At 47.7% G+C, this 20,044-nt stretch overlaps 1 protein-coding gene across 2 annotated transcripts in view; it reads right to left on the reverse strand.

Annotated features, from left to right (window-relative positions):
• The window catches only part of REEP1 (receptor accessory protein 1), a 121,616-nt gene that overhangs the window by 57,832 nt on the left and 43,740 nt on the right, over window positions 1-20,044 (reverse strand). For both annotated transcript variants that reach the window (XM_056116416.1, XM_056116423.1), the window contains exon 2: window positions 12,068-12,140. In XM_056116416.1, the coding sequence (XP_055972391.1) occupies window positions 12,068-12,140 (73 nt within the window). The remainder of the gene's footprint in view (window positions 1-12,067; window positions 12,141-20,044) is intronic.

Raw genomic sequence — 20,044 nt, forward strand, 5'->3', positions numbered from 1 at the left:
CAAATTCGGCCAGCATTTGTGCTGCCTGGCTGATGTTTGGTGTTATTAAAACAATGTCATCAGCAAAGCGGAGGTGGTGTAATTGCCGACCATCTATCTTCACTCCCATTCCTTCCCATTCCAGTCGTCACATGATGTTCTCGAGGGTGGCACTGAAGAGTTTCGGTGAAATGGTATCACCCTGCCAAACCCCTTTCTTGACATCAACGACCACTTTTTTGTAGAATGGTGAGATCCTGGTAGTGAATCCGCAATACAGCTTACAGAGGATCTTGATGTATTGGGCTTGAATGCCCTGATTGGCTAGGGCTTCAATGACCGCTTCCGTCTCAACAGAATCAAAGGCCTTCTTTAAATCAATGAACATTAAACAGAGCGGCATCTTGAACTCCCGAGAAACCTCAATGAGTTTGGTTATTGTGTGGATATGGTCGATGGTGCTGAATCCTTTGTGGAACCTGGCTTGCTCGCATGGTTGTCCTTCATCTAGTGTTCTGCCAATCCTATTTAGAATGACTCAAGTGAACAACTTGTAGATGACAGACAATAGGCAGATAGGGCGATAGTTGCCAATGTCATGGATGTCTCCCTTCTTGAACAATAGTACGGTCCTGCTGGTTTTCCATTGGGACGGAACCTTGCATTCAGACAGGTAGCGAGTGAAGAGCCGAGCCAGTGTATTGATGAGTACTGATGGCAGGTTCTTCAGGTGTTCAGGTCTGACCTTGTCTGGGCCAGGTGCTGTTTATTTCTTTACCGATGAAATGGCGTGTCGGATTTCGGAAGGGAGAACGTTGGGAACAACATAACCATCCTGTGGAATTTGGTATGTCGGCAAGTGGACATGGCTATCGAAGAGATTTGAGTAGAAGTCATGGATAATCTTCTCCATTGCCATTCTGGAGGATGTGATGGATCCATCAGGACGTCGGAGGGTAGTCATCTTGGTCTTGTAGTTGGCGAAGGACAGGCGGGCGTAACGAATACTTTTCCCAGCTTCTGCCACATCTACCAGTACTTCTGCTCTTCTCTCTTTGAAGTCTTCCTTGATCGCATCTCTGCACTGCTTTGCGAGCTAGCTTGCGGTTGCCTGAGGCATGCGCCAAACCATGCATTTGTCTTCCCAGAAGATTAACTCAAGGATAAAATCTCATCTAAAGAGATTACTCCAGATTACTAGGAAATTCACTCAAGGGTGGGATCCCAAGAGGATGTGTTCTTTCCTTAGCTAGTAATCCACTTAAACAGTTGTAGTAAATATACTTCTAATATTTCTAGCAATGTCATTCTGTATGAGCACAGTAAGAGATATAAACTTAGGGTTTGGTTCTTCCTGAGGAAATCTCACTATATATTCATAAATATATATCATCCATATATATACATACATATATATATATATATATATATACACACACACACACACATATATATATATATTGTACCACAGTCCTCAGGCCAGGTTAGTCTTCCCAGCAGGGTCCTAATCTCGTCATTACTTACTTTTGGATCATGACAGCATTTGTCCATGATCATGCCCTCAACTTATAGTTGAGTATTGTGGCACTTTGGCCTGGCCCATTTCGATGCCAGGGTAGTCACAGCTTGCCCTGGGTCCATTCAGTCCCTCATTGGGACCCTGCTTTGGGGTTCTAGAAACTAAGAGCAACTGAGTCAAGAAAGCAGATGCCCAGGAGTAAATATTATTCAAAGTCAATCAACTCCCAAGTTACAAAGCATAATATTAACTGTCTTCCTGTGTCCATACAGAAAGGACATTGCTTACAATACAAGTTCAGTGTCCTTAGAAGCACCTGATCTTACAAGCTAACAGAATCTGATTAGGGAGAAAAGATGATTAACTGGCTGGGGAGGAGAGCACAGAGAAGAGCTTACAGATAAACAGAGGAGCACCACTCTGGAAAGAAAGATGGCGGCCGCACGGGAGCCTTGTGGAAAGCGGGTTTGAGCCGGGCTCGGGGGGGGGAGCGGCGGGGACCTCATGGGAAGGGGGGCTTTGTGGGCCGTCCCCCACGCCCCACCGAGGTCGCCAGCTGCCCCCCACGAGCGGCTCTCCGGCACGGCCACGGCCCCGGAGGCACAAGGACTTAGCACAGAGAACCAGCCGCTTGGAGCAGAAAAGCAAATGGACTTGTGTTGATCCGCGCCACCAAGCCTGCCCAGAGGGGGAAGGGCGTTGACCAGCCCGCCCGCTCCTCTCTGGAAAGAAAGATGGCGGCCGCACGGGAGCCTTGTGGAAAGCGGGTTTGAGCCGGGCTCGGGGGGGGAGCGGCGGGGACCTCATGGGAAGGGGGGCTTTGTGGGCCGTCCCCCACGCCCCACCGAGGTCGCCAGCTGCCCCCCACGAGCGGCTCTCCGGCACGGCCACGGCCCCGGAGGCACAAGGACTTAGCACAGAGAACCAGCCGCTTGGAGCAGAAAAGCAAATGGACTTGTGTTGATCCGCGCCACCAAGCCTGCCTGGAGGGGGAAGGGCGTTGACCAGCCCGCCCGCTCCTCTCTGGAAAGAAAGATGGCGGCCGCACGGGAGCCTTGTGGAAAGCGGGTTTGAGCCGGGCTCGGGGGGGGAGCGGCGGGGACCTCATGGGAAGGGGGGCTTTGTGGGCCGTCCCCCACGCCCCACCGAGGTCGCCAGCTGCCCCCCACGAGCGGCTCTCCGGCACGGCCACGGCCCCGGAGGCACAAGGACTTAGCACAGAGAACCAGCCGCTTGGAGCAGAAAAGCAAATGGACTTGTGTTGATCCGCGCCACCAAGCCTGCCCAGAGGGGGAAGGGCGTTGACCAGCCCGCCCGCTCCTCTCTGGAAAGAAAGATGGCGGCCGCACGGGAGCCTTGTGGAAAGCGGGTTTGAGCCGGGCTCGGGGGGGGAGCGGCGGGGACCTCATGGGAAGGGGGGCTTTGTGGGCCGTCCCCCACGCCCCACCGAGGTCGCCAGCTGCCCCCCACGAGCGGCTCTCCGGCACGGCCACGGCCCCGGAGGCACAAGGACTTAGCACAGAGAACCAGCCGCTTGGAGCAGAAAAGCAAATGGACTTGTGTTGATCCGCGCCACCAAGCCTGCCTGGAGGGGGAAGGGCGTTGACCAGCCCGCCCGCTCCTCTCTGGAAAGAAAGATGGCGGCCGCACGGGAGCCTTGTGGAAAGCGGGTTTGAGCCGGGCTCGGGGGGGGGAGCGGCGGGGACCTCATGGGAAGGGGGGCTTTGTGGGCCGTCCCCCACGCCCCACCGAGGTCGCCAGCTGACCCCCACGAGCGGCTCTCCGGCACGGCCACGACTCCAGGGCACAGAAACCAATCTCTTAACTAGCTAACTTTTAATAGAAATTCTTCCAGGGTCAATAAGTAAAATAGCAGAAATTCAAAACCGCGCGGCCGCTATTGCGGCCGCGCGACATCATTTTATTCTTAAACCAAGTTGTAGAAAGCAAATCATTTCACAACGCTGTTTCAGCATGTCTGATTGGGGGGGGGTGGGTCGTAAACTCTAAACAATAATTGTGCATCTTCTATCGAAATAATCTATCTAGTCAAAGTAGATAGAGTATTAACTAGAACTCATCTGCCTCACAAAGAATTGGGAGGGGTGGGAGGTGGGGGTCTATTGGGGTTCGGGGTTAAAAATGAGTATTGGTAAAGGGAAATGTGTTTGGTATCTACATGACTGAGACCTAAACCCGAAAGCTCTGTAACTTTTCCCACAATGATTCAATAAATAAATAAATTTAAAAAAAAAAAAAAAAAAAAAAAAAACAGAGGAGCACCATGATGGGTGTAATCCGATAAACCTAAGCTCCCTATGGCAAGGGAGAAAGGACAAACCAATGTTATCCTACAGTTCTGGAGCCTGAATTCCCTGTCTATAGTCTATTCTTTCTAGCATTGAGACCATGTTCTAGTATCTCCAGTTAAAAACAAAAAACAGTGAGATCACCAACATCAAGAAAACGAAACTAAACAAAATCAACCCATTCCTTGACACAACTTTTAGCTACAAATGTTTCCAGTGCACTAAGTGTGTCTACTGCCTCATCCCCCAACTGACTCCACATACTGCATCTTTGGCACAAAGTCGGCTTCCAGTGGGGGGTTGACTATGGAATAGAAGGCACAGGAAGCCCTTTTTTGTGCCTTACTTAACTTGTTTGACTTTATAGGTGGTTGTGAAACCATCACTTCCTGAACACCTCCTCCTTGCTTCCCTCTTGGCTTTATGGCTACTTTTCAGGTTCGCTGATTCCTCTCCAAGGCTTTTGTTCTGGACATTCTTTTCTAACTCTAGATTAAATACCCTTCCTGGGAAAAATTCATCATTCCACCTACCACAGCCAACATATCACCAACAGCTATCACTTCCACTTACCCCTTAGTTTTTGGTCACACCAGTGGCAGTGCTCAGGGGTTAGATCCAGCTCAGTGGTTGGGGATTGTTTCTAACAGTGCTCAGGGCACCATGTGATGATGAACCCAGGCAAAACATGTACCCCAGATGATTGGGCTACCTCTCTGGCCTTCACTTTCTTGCTCCTTTTGAATCTCTTCCTCTACTCTTCCTACCAGCTCCTTACTTCAAACCACCCATATCTCTGTCTAGAAAAGAACCTTAGTCCTTTTGCTATACCTCAACCCTAACCCTAAATCTGTACTCCATATTCCACACAGACAGATCTTAACTCAAAATGTGATCATTCTCTTTCTTGGATTAAAGCCTTTAGCAGTTTCTTGTTGGATGAAGGCAGTCTGAGGGCTCAGAATGCCCAAGACCAAGAATGCCCATCAGAGCTTTGGAAAAGCAAGAACAAATCTCAGGAGAAAATCTGGCCCACAGACAAAATTTAGGCAGCCCTGGTAAAAAGGCAGGTTGAAGTGGTTCTCCTCAGGCACTTTCCATCCTACACTCCTCCACTTTAAGATACTGGTAGCAATCACATAGCAATCACACACAGGAAACATGACTTTACCCTTTAAAATTTGCTTTTTATTATTATGTTGGTTGAATTCAAAGTATGTATTTGCAGGTTCTTGGGTGCTCGGGTTCTGCACTTAGCAGTGCTGGGGGTGGGGGCTAATCTGTGTCAGGGATCCAACCAAGGGCCTCAAACATGCAAAGCATGTGCTTTGCCACTTCAATCACATCTCTGTACCTGAGATAAAGCTATCTTATAACAAAACTATAAATATCATCTGTGACCTCATGACCCTTTGAATAAATAAGGTCTATGGCTTCTATGTTTTTATGTGATATACATGTACGTATACATGTGTCATGTATATGTATATATAAAATATATAACAGTAACCACTTTGGTTATCCAACACTCAACCTTGCCACAATTTCCACATTTAAGCGTATAAGTAAACCTTCCAAGAACAATACTAACAACTCATCTACTTGCTGAATACAAATTCCTACAGCTGAGTTCAGCTCCAGGCTCACATCTCTGGGCAAAGTGCTTGCCTTCTTTGCAAAGCTCTGGCACAATATAACTCTACATAAATGCTTTAAAAATTAACTTGTGAGAATCAGAGAGATAGTACAAGGGTCAAGATGTTTGCCTCACACATGGATGACATGGATGACAGTGCTTCCATCCCTAGCACTGCATATGGTCCCCTGAGCCAGGAAAAAGCCCTGAGCACAAAACAAACAAAAACAAAATAACAATTTAAACTGTCAACCCAACCATTGCTCCCACCCCCACAACTACTTGGAGGTGGGGGGAAAAAGTGGGCCAGAGAGAAAATTCAATATTTGTTGAAATATTTTAAGTCTAGGGGCCAGAGAGAAAATCCAACAGACTGAGCAGATACTTTGCTTTCAGTAGGCCCTGATTTGGTCTCAGGAACTACATGGTCCCCTGAGCACTGCCAGGAGTGATCCCCTCAGTCCCATGCAGTGCCACAATTAGCTACTAAGTACTTTTGGGTGTGACCCTTGGACCTTCTCTGAAGATGCAAGTCCTGGGGGGAGTATCTGATTCTTTTTTAAGCCTATGTAACAGGCCTTGTCTTCCACAAAGACCATTAGGATGGGAGAGATGCCTCCAAAACTGCAGAAAGGCAGATCCACAGATGGGGCTTTGGGTATTGAGTACTTTCAGAGAAATGGCAGGAAAGATGAAAGATCAAAGACCAAGAGAACATGAAACACTGCAGAATGGAGTCTGGACTTCATCTTGCAAGTTATAGGCAGCCATAAAAAGATTCCAGGGAAATGAAATTAATACATTTCTACTTCCAAAAGGCTCCTAGGGATGGAGAAATGGTACAGTCTTGCATGCAGACAACTCAGGCTCAATCCCCAGCACTATATATGATTCCCTGAGCCCTGCCAAAAGTGTTTCTGAGTACAAGCCAGGAGTAAGCCCTGAGCCCCTCCATAAAAAAAGCTTCCTAGAAGTTAAGTGGACAGTAGAACATAAATGAGGAGCAGGAGGTGAAGGGAATCAGTTAGGAGATATGGTATGCAGGATAACACCCCTCCCATGGGACCCCACCATTTTTGTTTTGTTTCTGAGTCAATCCCTCTTCTCCCACATTCCTTCCCTTTGCTGTGGTTATTGCAGTGTCTGGGGACTCACTCACGGGGCCAGGGATTGAACTCAGCAATGTGGGGCAGTGCCTGGGACCAAACAAAGGTGAGACAGGCAATCTACCAGTGGATCCTGAGGAGGACTACTGCGTGTGCGACCTACGGCAGCAAACGGGAGTATGCCAAGTTAATTAGTCAAGCTCTGTCAGAGAGGATGCTCGAAGTGGATTATCTGGGTCAGCTCAGGATGATCTTACAAACACTGAGATGAGGAGACCCAGGGCCTGAGAGATGACTCAATGATCTGAATCACGCATTGCATGCAAGATGCTCCAATTCAATCCCAAGCACCTCAGATGCCCGAGTATAGCTGGGACTAACCCCCAACCACTGAGCTGGGCGTAGCCCTGGAGCCCTACTAGGTGCTGTCCTGAGTGTGTTCAGAGGGCAACATAACTGGGAAGATGGATGAGAGGTACAGCGTTGCTGGTGCTGAGAGCAAGGAGAGAGGGCATGTTGAAGGACTGCAAGCAGCTTCCAGGACCTGGAAAAGGCACAGAAGCCATCTGGGAGAGTCTCCAAAAGGAACATGGCCCTGCCTGGCACTTGTCCAGTGAGACCTGCCAGCCTTCTGACATGCAGGGCTGAGAAAAATCAGCATTATCTGAAGCACTACGTTTATGGTGACTTGTTACAATGGCAACAACAGACCCAAATCCATGGACCCTTGAGGCTACTGGACCATGCAGGAAAGGCAGCAGCAGCAAAGAGGTGGGCAAGTGGTGTGAAAGATAATCAGGAGACAGACGAAGAGGCACAATCGCCAACCAGCTGTGGCGAGTGAGAGGCATGGAAAGAGAGACTCCAGGTTTCTCTCCTGGACAAAAGGGTCTATTGTCAACAGGGCAACTATGCAGGAGAGCATGCACAGAATGGCAGAGAGACACACCCGCACACTGCGCAGCTCCTTCCTTCTGTTTCCATTTTTACCAAGAAACCATCTAATCTTAACCCTCCGACTTTCCTCCTGGGAGGCACATACGCTTGCCAGCCCAAACAAACAGCTGCTCTACTTGTCGGAGCTAGCGTTCACCCGCAACTAATGAACTGCCTGTCTAGTCCTCAACCAGACCCCTGTGACTCTACTCAGAGCACAGCCACATGCAGGCTCTCAGCCCGCCCAGGGGAGCTGGCAGAGATCTTTTTGCCCCTGCAAAAGAGAAACTCAGACCTTGAATGTTGGGGACCCTGCTCAGGCCGCTTCACCTGGCATCGCCCCTGTCTACCCAAGGCTGCTCCTCGAAGAGGCTGCTCAGTGTTTGTGCTCTAGTTCACATCAGTGGCACCTCAGGAGCTGCTGCCACTTAACTGCTATTTATAGTCTCCCAGAGCGTGCTGGAGATGTTACTTTCTTGAGGAATTTCTATGCTATTTTCCACAGGGGCTGGACCAGATGCTCCCTCAGCAGTGCATGCAAGTTCCTTCTTCACCATATCTCTGCCAATAGGGGCTCCTGTCCTTTTGTGCGAGTGTGTCTCTCTGCCGTTCTATGCATGCTCTCCTTTCAGAAAAGGGCTCCTGCCCTTTTCACTGGTGTGAGGTAATAAACCTCACTGACACCTTAATTTGGATTTCCCTGATCATAGTGACCATGAACACTTTTTCATTTACATACTGGCCTGAGACACAACAACATTCGTTTGAAAAGATCTGTACTTAGTACAGCCAGGATACAGAGGCAATCCAGGAGGATGAACAGTTCATCGGCTATGACATATATGCACAGTGGAATACTGTGAAGCCAGAAAGAAGGATGAAACCATGCAATTCCCTGCAATTTGAACTGAAGAATCTCATGTACATGAAGGAAGTCAGAAGGACAAGGACAACACCAAATGTTCTCACCAATCTGGGTTTTGTAAGATAATTTGTTAAGAGAATGGAAGGCATCAAAGGTGGACAAACCCTTGGCCCTAGATTACAGAAACAGAAATGCCAGGAAAACTGAGAAATGGAGGGGGAGGTCAAAAAGATGGGGTCTGGAGGTAATACAATGGGCAAGGGTCAGGGGCCTTGGCTCAGTTGAGGTGCCGGTGTTTTATAGACCTAAACCACTTGACCACATACACACACATATGTATATGTGTGTACACATTTATATATCTAAACCACTACTATAAACATGGGATCCTAACTATAATAATTAGACTTAAAACTATGTCTCTAGAACACACCTATAAAACCCAGCTCCCGGAAGAGAATAGCACAGAGACTCCTGCCACTGCGCCTGGTTGTCCTCGCCTGGATCCCTTGGAGGGGAGCGGGTTGAGTTTCCCTCCCTGCCCCGACAGGGCTCTGCCAGCCGAAGACCTCCAGAACCAGCCACCACCATGCTGAGACCACTCTCTGCACATATGAAGGTACCAGAAGAGGAACAAAGGCATGCGGGTCCCAGGACTGAGATCTCCAAGCCTACTCGGATTGGGGCTGAGCATCCTCCACCCAGATCCTCCAAATTCCAGTAGGCGGGGATCACACTCACCAACTGGCCCCCTGGCGCGTGTAATCCCATCAACGGCCAAGACTCAGAGACTATAAAACCCAGCTCCCAGAAGCGCGCGGCCACATTTGCGGCCACGCAACATCTTATTATCTCATTCCTACTTTGGACAAACTGGCAGACTACTGAATGTAACCTGCCCACACGGCAGAGTCTGGCAAACTCCCCGTGGCGTACCAAATATGCCAAATACCAGTAACAATGATGGGTCTCATTCTCTTAACTCTGAAAGAGCCTTGAATATGGCACTTTTTTAAAAATCTCAGGGCTAGGACAAAGGAGACGTTACTGGGGCCTGCTCGAGGCAATCGACAAATAACAGGATGTCTCTGGAACACACCTGGGAGGGAGGCGTGGTTGGGAGGGACTCTCAGGACACTGGTGGAGGGAAATTGGCACTCTGGTGATGGGTGCCATGTTGGAACAATGTATTCATGAAAGTATAATTAACAGTATTGCACAGGGCCAGAGAGATAGTACAGCAGGTAGGGTACTAGTCTTAGTCACAACTGATCTGGGTTCTATCCTCAGAATCATATGGTTCCCGGAGCCCTCCAGGAGTGATTCTTGAGTGCAGAGCCAGGAGTAACCCCTGGGCACTGCTGGGTGTGGCTCAAAAACCAAAAGCCAAACAAAAACAGTATTGTAAGGTAAGGTGCCTCAGTTAAAAAAAAAAAACTGTAAAAAAAAATGTATCTGTCAAGGACACAGGTTGGAGATTGGGCAAGAATCTGGGGACATTCCTGGAGGGATGCAGATACTAGTGGTGGAATTAAAGCTGGACCACTGCATGCCTAAAACTCTAATGTCAACAAGCTTGTATATCAAGGTACAAAATTAAACTAGAAATAATGATAATGATAAAATGAAACATAGACACATACACTCCGAGATTGCCTCACACAGACCAGGGCCCTGAGCCCCAGAGGAGAAAGCATCCCTGCTGCTTCCTGGCACACACCAACCAAGACACAGCTCTGGGAAACAGGGAGAGCAGGGGTGGGTTCAGTTGACCCAAGGGCTGGGGGCTGGGGGACAGATTCATCACAGAGACATCCTGGGGAAGTAGAGAAAGAAGTCCCACTTTGAATGGTCCTTCACCTGTCAGCTGTGCCAGGTGACATCTTCTAAGGGACAGCAGAAAAGCAGTTTGTGCCCACATGAGCCCAGAGGTGACCTCCCCCTCACTGCTCTGAGGAGATCTTGAAGGCCCTAGGCATGGAGCAAACACCAGAGCCAGGGGCAGAGTCCCTGTCCCTTGCACTGTGACTGGGTCTCTATAGTCCATGGGAGGGGCCTGCTATCCTCACAGAGGTCCCTGTCAGCAGGTTGGGGAGGTCTCCTGATGAGCAGAGATCAGCAGCACTCCATCCTCCTTCAGAGCTCAGGGTTCCCATCCCACAGGCTCACTCCCATGGCCTCACCGTCCAAAAGGCCACTTAAGCACCTGGATCACTGACTCCCACAGCGGGGAGACCTGAGCTGGGGCTCAAAGACCCTTGCAGCCTTCCCCGATGCCAGATACGTGCTCTGACTCCACAGTGATCTCCAGATGAGGAAGCCGAGGCCCAGAATGCTGCCATCACTAGGGAAAGCCGGGGACTTTGATTTTTTTTTCTTTTTGGGTCACACCCAGGGATGCTCAGGGGTTACTCCTGGCTTTGAACTCAGAAATTACTCCTGGCAGTGCTCAAGGGACCATATGGGATGCTGGAAATCAAACCTGGTCAGCCACGTGCAAGGCAAATGCCCTACCCACTGGGCTATCACTTCAGCCCCAACCTCGAATTTTAATTCATTAATGTTTGTGGATCTGAGAATGCTAAAATTAAATTGAATATCAAAAAAAAGAGATAAATTTTGGCTTAATTCTAATTAGAGTTTGAAGCAGATGACTAAAATTCATGTTTTCACATAAATGTCCTAAAAGAAAATTGGTTGATCTGTAACATGAACTAAAAAGGAATATGTAAGCATTTTTATAAAACTTAATTTTATTTTAAAAACCTACCTACATGTACACAAGACTAGGAAGGAATAAATATAATCCTGTTACATTTGAGGAGATATGCTGGATAAATTTTAATTTTCTTTGTATTTTTGTGTCTTCACATTTTTTTCAGCAATGAAAATAATCAAATACTAAAATTGTTTTTAAAATAAAAAAATGGACTTAAATCTAGTTCTCGAACACAGTGCTTCTGGTAATGAAACAAAATTTCACATATTAATAGAAATAAAAGATCAGAGTTTCATCTTTAGTTAAAAAAGGATCATTAAGGATATGTGCAAGTACTTGGATTTTGCAACAACTTAAAATCTGGTTGTTTCAAACTGTGCTAGTCTTAAAAGTTAAACTACAGAAAAGACTATACAACACATTTTATTGTGTAATTTTTTTTTAATATTTGGCTTTCTGATTCTCTTTATAAGTTGAATTCTTTTACATGAGTTGGTGATTTTTTTATTTTTTTTTCTTTTTGGGTCACACCCAGTGATGCACAGGAGTTACTCCTGGGCTCATGTACTCAGGAATTACTCCTGGCGGAGCTCGGGGGACCATATGGGATGCTGAGAATCGAACCTAGGTTGGCTGCGGGCAAGGCAAACGTCCTACCCGCTGTGCTATTGCTTCAGCCCCAAGTTGGTGATTTTTATGTTTTAATAAAGAAAACAGAAGCCTGAAAAAAAAATGCAGAGATTAAATTGAAGACCCAAGGCCTGACACGCAAGGCATGTGTTCTGACTGCTAAGCCTCATCCCCAGCCCTGGGCCCCTTGTTTTCGATGGCTTTTCCTGCAGGCCATACCACCGTGCCTGCCTGGCTCCCTCATTTGAGCTTCACAGAGAAACTCTCTGGAGAGGAAGCCCCAGGCCCACACCAGCCAAGCACCCTGAGCAAAGGCTCGAAGAGCTGCTCTCTCTTCTCCACTGCCCCACCCCCAGAGTGCTACTTACATATTCCTTGATGTCCTTTGATTTCACAGCCTTGTAGGAATAGTATGCAGGGTAGAGAGTGCCAAAGATAAGCCTGCAGGGAAGAGAGAGAAAGAGAGAAATGTCATTTTCATTCATCCTAATTTGAAGGGGAAATGTGCCTCCAGGGATGGGTGATGCTTTGGCCAGAAAAACCATATCCTGGGGCATGTGAGGGTGGGATGTCAAGATGCTGTGTAGCCAAGATCCTTGAAACAAAAAGCCAAAGCCTCCTTTCCTGCTGCTAATCTCCACCTCAGGCTTGAGAAGGCTACAGAAGCCTCCACACCCCTGCAGCCTTGTTCTCCTGGAAAACCTTTTTGCTAAGTCCTGGCCCATTGCACTTGACTTCAGCAGCTTGCAGACAGAAATTGGCTTTGCAAATTGTCAAGCCAGTACAATCAAGCTCTCCTTCTGCCCACCCACTGGCACTGACCTGTTTCCTCACTGTTCTTGGCAGGAAGAAGCATAAGTAATGGCAGAAGAGGGGCGGGGTGCCTAAACACCCACTCCCTGCTCCTGAATCACGCTGTGCTCAGGGCCACCTCAAAGGTCCTGTGGTATGGTTCCTCCTGCCCTCACTCTCCCCACCCCCCACCCTGTCTTCACTGGTGCTGCCTTCTCCTTCTGGAGTTTTTCCTCCACATTGGTTAATGCCTATTCATCTATCAAGTCCCTAATTCACCACAACTTCTTCATGGTAGATCTCCCTGACATCACCGAGTAGGACAAATGTCCCACTGCTGTCTCAGAGCTTGATACAGAGATCAGCAGGGCACACAATTTCTCAGATCAAAGTTTGGGTGACACTGTGATTGACTGTGTCTCCCCACTGCGCCCTAAGTACCGTCAGGGCACAGAACGAATCTGTTTTGTTCAAAAATGCATTCCCAGTATCCACTCCATTTAGGCACACAATCATTTCTAAAGTTTATTCTTTTGCTATTTTGAAGCTTGCAGGATTGGGTCAGACCAAGTAGTGCTTAGGGCTTACCTCTGGCTCTGCACTCAGGGATCGCACCTGGTGGGGATCAAGGGACTACAAGCCAGGGATGGACCTAGATTGGCTGAATGCAAGGCAAGTGCCTTAGCCCCTGCACTGGCTCTGGCTTAAAGGAAAGATTCCTTAAGGCAGTAAGCCTGGCAGGCCTGACATCCGTACGAACGCTGCCTTGGTATAGGGTACCGCCCTCTGACAGGCAGGAAACCAGCGTGCAAAGCACCCTGCTGTCAAGCACTCGTGACCAGTAACAAGTAAAGCAGAGTCTGGGATCCAGCCGGATTAGACTCAGCCAAGCCTGGCTCTTGCCCACCAACATATACAGCCTGAGTGAGGCATGCTCTGGGACAGTCATCAGCTCACAAAGCAGATCAAGTGTTTTCAGAAAGAACGAGCCAAAAGCAGGACTGGGGGTGGGAGAGAAGAGCAGGATGCTCACAGTGCCAGGGACCCGAGGCTAATGGGGCGGAGTTCCAGGGAAGCTCATGACCTTGACGCAGAGGGCTCAGCATGGGGAGATGTCAGACAGCATGAGCTGATTCAGCAAACCCTCGGGCACCACAGCAGATGCCCTGGTTACCAGCCATTCCCGCCAGCTTGCTGTCTGTCCCCGCCCAGAGGAACCATGGAAGCAGGGAAAAGAGATGGTGGGGGTGGGATGGAGAGTGCTTCCCACCATTCCAGCCCAGGGATTTGCTCTCGTGTAAACAAGAATGAGCAGCAACACTGAGTGGTCCCAGGCCGAGAAGGTCTTGAGGGGCCCGGATATTAGAAGCTGTCCTTAGGGGCCCCTGACCTAGGCCAGGGACTGCACACTCTGAGGGCGCACGTGATGTGATGCTCTAAGAGAGAATACAACAGGACAGAATGTCATACAATTTCAGTTTGGCAAACTCAGTAATACTGATGTATAAAAAAGAAATTTAGGGGCAAGAGCAATAGCACAGTGGATTGGGCATCTGCCTTGCACGTGGCTGACCCGGTTCAATTCCCAGCATCCCATAGGGTCCCCTGAGCACCGCCAGGAGTAATTCCTGAGTGCAGAGCCAGCTCTGTGCATCCTGGGTGTGACCCAAAAAGAAAAAAAAAAAGAAGAAATTTAGCATTTCACAGCAGGGAAGGGTGACTGGGTTAAAACAAGTTCTCTAAAATCAATTTCAGAGAAAGGAAAGAACAAATAAAGCAGGCGCAAGGACTTAGGTCCATTCAGACCAGACCCCCTAAAAGACCCTTCCCCACCAGCTCATGTCTTTCCTCTCCCCACCCTGCCCCTCTCTCTTGCCTCCAGACCGCAGAGGGGTCACTGGAAGCACAACTGTCTTGCTCATACCGTTGACTTCCTGCCTGCATGAAAGTGGCCAGTTTTGCAGCACCACAAACTTATTTTTTCCTCTGACACTCACGACTTCGGTTTTCCTGATTAGCACTGTAGCACTGTCCTCCCGTTGTTCATCAATTTGCTCAAGCGGGCACCAGTAACGTCTCCATTGTGAGACTTGTTGTTACTGTGTTTGGCATATCGACTACGGCACGGGGAGCTTGCCAGGCTCTGCCGTGCAGGCAGGATACTCTCGGTAGCTTGCTGGGCTCTCTGAGAGGGATGAGGAATCAAACCGAGGTTGGTCATGTGCAAGGCAATCGCCCTACCCGCTGTGCTATCACTACAGCTTTTTGTTATCCCTACAGCTTTTTTTACTGATTAAGTCCCACTAATCCTTTAAGACCCATCTCAAAGGAGTCACTTCTCCCATAGATCTTTGACCCCTTGTCCTTCGGAATTCTTCCTCCCTCTTTTCCTTTTTGGTTTTTGAGCCAGACCCGGGAGTGCTCAGGTTTTCTCCTAGCTCTGTGCTCAGGGATCACTCCTGGTGGTGCTTGGGGCACTATATGCAGTGCCAGGGAGCAAACCACAGTCAGCTGCATCTGAGGAAAGCACTTTTAGCCCTAATCTCGCTTTCTTTTTCAAAACTGTGAGGTGTGTGTTTATATTTTGAGGTCACACCTGGGAGTGCTCAGACCCTAGTTCTGGCTGTGTTCTCAGGAGTAATGCTGGCAATGTCTACCGGATCATACCTGTGCCAGGGAAGAACCCTTCCTCCTGCACTATCTTATCTCTCCAGGCCCTCTAAGAGTTTTCTTGACACTATTTAATCTACCAAAGCCATATGGCACAGTATTAAGAATGAAGATTTACAAATGATGCTGGTATCATTGAGGACTCACTGCTCCATTCTCTCTTTTTTGGGGGTGGGGGGGGTCACACCCGGCGATGCACAGGGGTTACTCCTGGCTCTGCACTCAGGAGTTACTCCTGGTGGTGCTCAGGGGACCATATGGAATGCTGGGAATCGAACCCGGGTCGGCTATGTGCAAGGCAAACGCCCTACCCGCTGTGCTATCTCTCCAGCCCCTCCATTCTCTTATTGACTCCTATCAACAGCGCATGGGCTAAGAACTTTCACTGCCCATTTCACAGACTAGGACACTGAGAGACACACCAATGCTGGAACAGAGTTGGGAAGAGGATGAACCTAACAGTAGAACCCGTCTTCCCTCTTCCCTCTGGGCTGCCAATGTGAATCTTTTCATCCAGGCCCCAAGATTCTAGGCCCTTAGATTCCTAGGGCCTGACACTGTCTGTACCCCAGGAGGAGCCTGATAAATGTCTGCGGGGTTCGGTCAGACCAATAGAAGAGGAGGCAGAATGCTTGCCTTGCATGTGGCTAACCTGAGTTTGATCCTCGGTGCCCTGTATGATCCTTTGATCCCCGCCAGAAGTGATTCCTGAGTGCAGAGCCAGGAGAAAGCAATGAGCAAAACCAAGTGAGGCGGCCTCCAAATCAATAAACACAAAAACCTTCAGAAGACAATAACTAGGAATGATATTTTTAATTTTACTAAGGGCAAAAGCACAAAATGGCATCCGTGTAGACACTCAGTATATTTTCATGCTCATGTCATTTCATGCTTTCAGGAAATGAAAGACTATAGCAGACTATAAAACATGCAAGTATGTTGATTACATTTTGTGCCTTTTGTTCTTACTAGCATTTTATTTATTTTTTGCGGTGCTGGGAATCAAACCCAGTCATTTTGCAGTCAGTTCTAAACAGAAAAATGTCTGTCCTCTGCTCCTGAGTGCCTTTTCCATACTGATAAATAGGCTAAGATTTTTGTTGCTGCTGAACTCTGACTCCTAGGCTGGGAATTTGATTTTATTTTTTACACAATGCAAAGCAAGAGCTGTACTTCTTTTTTTTATTTTTAAAATTTTCATTTATTTATTCTGATGGTACTCAGGGTTTACTCCTGGTGGTGCTCAGCAGACCATATGGGATGTCTGGGGTCGACCCTGGGTCAGCCATGTGCAAGGCAAACGCACTACCACTGTACTACTGCTTTGGCCCCAGCAAGTGCTCTACTTCTGAGGCACATCTCCAACCCTTGTCTCTATATATACTAGTTATTCTATGAAGTGTTTTTCCAAAAGTTCAAGAATTAATTTTAACTCTCTAAGAATTCATCTCTTAGGTCATTTTGTAGTCAATTCTAAACAGAAAAATGTCTGTCCTCTGCTCCTGAGTGCCTTTTCCATACTGATAAATAGGCTAATATTTTTGTTGCTGCTGTTGCTTCAGTTGTTGGATCACACTCAGCGATGCTCAGCAGCTTTTTCTAGCCCTGTGCTTCAGAGTAAGTCCTGAATCACTCTGGAGTGATCAGAGGACTGTATGCAGTGCCTGGGATTGAAAGTGGGTTGGCTGCCGTCTGCTGTACTCTGACTCCTAGGCTGGGAATTTGATTTTATTTTTTTTAGATGGTTTATATATGTTATTGCTAATTCTTTATTTTAATTTTAGGAAACTTGATTTATAATATCGTTAACGATAGAGTTTTGTACACAACACACTCCAGCACTGCACCCTCCACTAGAGTGCCCACTCCCCTCCACCATGGTCCCAGTGTCTCTCCTTCCCTGTACTATCTCCCCCTTCCTTTATTGACCCCTGCCTTCCCCCATTCCCCTGTGATAAGCTTCCTACTGAAGATTAGCGTTCTGTTCTTTGTCTCTAGATATTTTATACCTCCCTACTAAAAGGTAAAGGTAAAGGCCCTCCCGTTGATCATCGATTTGCTCGAGCTGGCCCAGTAACGTCTCCATTGGAGACTTTGTTGTTACTGTGTTTGGCATATCGAATACGTCACGGGGAGCTTGCCAGGCTCTGCCATGCGGGCGAGATACTCTCGGTAGCTTGCCGGGCTCTCCGAGAGGGGCGGAGGAATCGAACTCGGGTCGGCCATGTTGGCTGTGTGCAAGGCAAACGCCCTACCGCTGTGCTATCGCTCCAATTTTTTACCCCCCTACTATGTTTCTTTATATCCCACATATGAGGGAGATCGTTCAAAGTCTGTCCCTCTTTGGATTAACTTCACTCAACATGATCCTCTCCAGGTTCATCCAAGAAGCAGCAAATAGTATGACTTCATCTTCCTTAAAGCTGTATTTAAAAAGTACATCTTTAAGTACAATTTTTCTTTCTTAGAGTACTATTCCACTGTTGTGCATGGACCACAGTTTCTTTGTCCAGTCATCTGTCTTGGGCACTCAGGTTGTTTCCAGATTTGAACTACTGTGACTAAACAAACATAGGAGTGTAGATGTCTTTTCTGAGTAGTATTTTGTGGGTCATTTTAATTTCTGCCTTTTGGGTCACACCCAGCTGTGCTCAGGGATCACTCCTGACAGAACTTGGGGGACCATGTGGCATGCCAGGAATAGAACCCAGATCATTCACATGCAAAGCAAGCACCTTGATCACTTGACTTCCCGTTACTCATCAATTTGCTTGAGTGGGTGCCAGTAATGTCTCCATTTGTCCCTGTCGCATGCTAGTGTAGCCCAATGGTGTCTGTTCATTCTAGAAACATAAAGAGCCTCAAACCGATCGTTCAGGGTCTTGACGAAGAAGTCTAACCATCTTGTAGGTGGGTGGCCACACGGTCTTTTGACACCCCGTGGAATCCAGTCGGTAAGGGCTCTAGTCCAGCGGTCATCTCCAAATCTCATTACGTGTCCAGCCCATCTGATTTTCGACGCCATGACAAACGAGACAGCGTCCCTGATTCTTGACCATTGACGGAGGTCAGAACTCCGGATTCTTTCTTTCATTCGAGTGAAATGTGATACTCCAAGTACAGATCTTTTGATTCCTCTTTGGGAGACCTGAATAGTGTTCTCATGCTGTTTGTATAGGGCCCAGGTCTCTGAGGGGTATGTTAATGCAGGAAGAACAGTGGAATTGAAGAGCTGTGCCTAGAGCTGAAGGCTCTTCTCCTCTTAGTTATTTCTTTGATGCTCTTGAAGGAATTCCAAGCGGCTCTCTTCTTCCTGCGCAACTCAGGTGCCAGGTCATTCGTCATGTTGACTTCTCGACCTAGGTATATATAACTGTTGCATTCGGAGATGGTGGTTCCGTTGAGAGTGAATGGAACTTCAGAAACGAGACTGTTTCTCATAAACATTGTCTTTGTGAGAACTTGGGGGACCATGTGGCGTGCCAGGGATAGAACCCAGATCATTCACATGCAAGGCAAGCACCTTACTTGTTGTATTACCTCTCCAGCCCAGGTGTTTGTGCCCTTGGGGTAGATACCCATAAGTGGAATTGCTGGGTCATGTGGAAGCTCAGCTCTTAGTTTTTGAGAAGTGTCCATATTGTTTTCCAAAAGGGTTGAATCAATCAACATTCCCACCAGCCATGGATAAGGGTTTTCTTTGACTCACATCCTCATGTCTTTCTAGATCATTTATAACTACTCCATCCTGCTTCACCATGTGAAGATGTCACGGTTTCTGCGCCCATTCTGTTGATGTGCGGTGAGATTCTTTCTACTTCTGCCTACAAGAACAGGGCTGTGCTGATCATCCTCCTACGTGTGTCTCACGTGCACGTGCGCTTTCACAGGGACACTGAGTGGGACAGCCGCTCTCTCCTCCAGCTACCGCAAAACCACCCGCCAGAGAAGTAGCTCTAATCTCTCTCCTCCCCGAAGTGCGATGCCATCCAGTGCTCCCTGTTTTTGCCAATTGGCCCGAGTCAGACTGAAAATTTTACCAGGCTGAAACAGTATTTCAAGAAGGCTTTCATTTGTTTTTCCTCAATTACAAGTGATGTTGAGAAGCTGTTTATGCCTATTGTCCATTTGGACTTCGTAATTGACCTGTTAATACCCCTCGCCCTTTCAGGCTGTTTATTATTTTCTTACTGATTTCTAAGAATTCTTTGTAAATCCAGGATACTAATCCTCTTAAGCATGTGAAATATAAAGATATTTTTCCATTAAGAAGCTCTTCTAATGTTGTTATAGAAAAAGTTTTCAATTTGACGAGGATAAATATATCAACCCTTCCTTTTATATCTTACTGAGAAAAATCCTAGTCACGTATGTTTTTCTCTCATAATAGCTTTCTGCTTTTGCTTTTTCCCTGCTGGGTCCTAATTCACCCAGAGCTTATCTTCTGTGTGCTGTGAGTGAGGGATCCAGGATCTGGCGGGTCCCACCTGTCCCAGGCACTAGCTGCTTCCCACTGAATTTCAGTTCTTCCTGTCATATAAAATCTCTCAGTGTGTACAGGTGCTCTCTCAGCTCTTTTTTTGTTTCATATCTATAACCATCTTACCATCTAAGAATGCAACCAAGCCATAGAGTCATAATTTCCATAGCACAGTGGGTAAGGCATTTGCCTTGCATGTGGCCAACCCAGGTTTGATTCCTCCATCCCTCTTGAAGAGCCTGGCAAGCTACCTAGAGTATCCCTCCTGCACAGCAAGCTTCCCATGGCGTATTCGATATGCCAAAAACAGTAACAACAAGTCTCACAATGGAGCCGTTACTGATGCCTGCTTGAGCAAATTGATGAACAATGGGAGGACAGTGCTACAGTGCTACAGTGCTAT

Source organism: Sorex fumeus, unplaced genomic scaffold (genome assembly GCF_029834395.1).
Source record: "Sorex fumeus unplaced genomic scaffold, SorFum_2.1 ptg000003l, whole genome shotgun sequence".
NCBI classification, from domain to species: Eukaryota; Metazoa; Chordata; class Mammalia; order Eulipotyphla; family Soricidae; genus Sorex; species Sorex fumeus.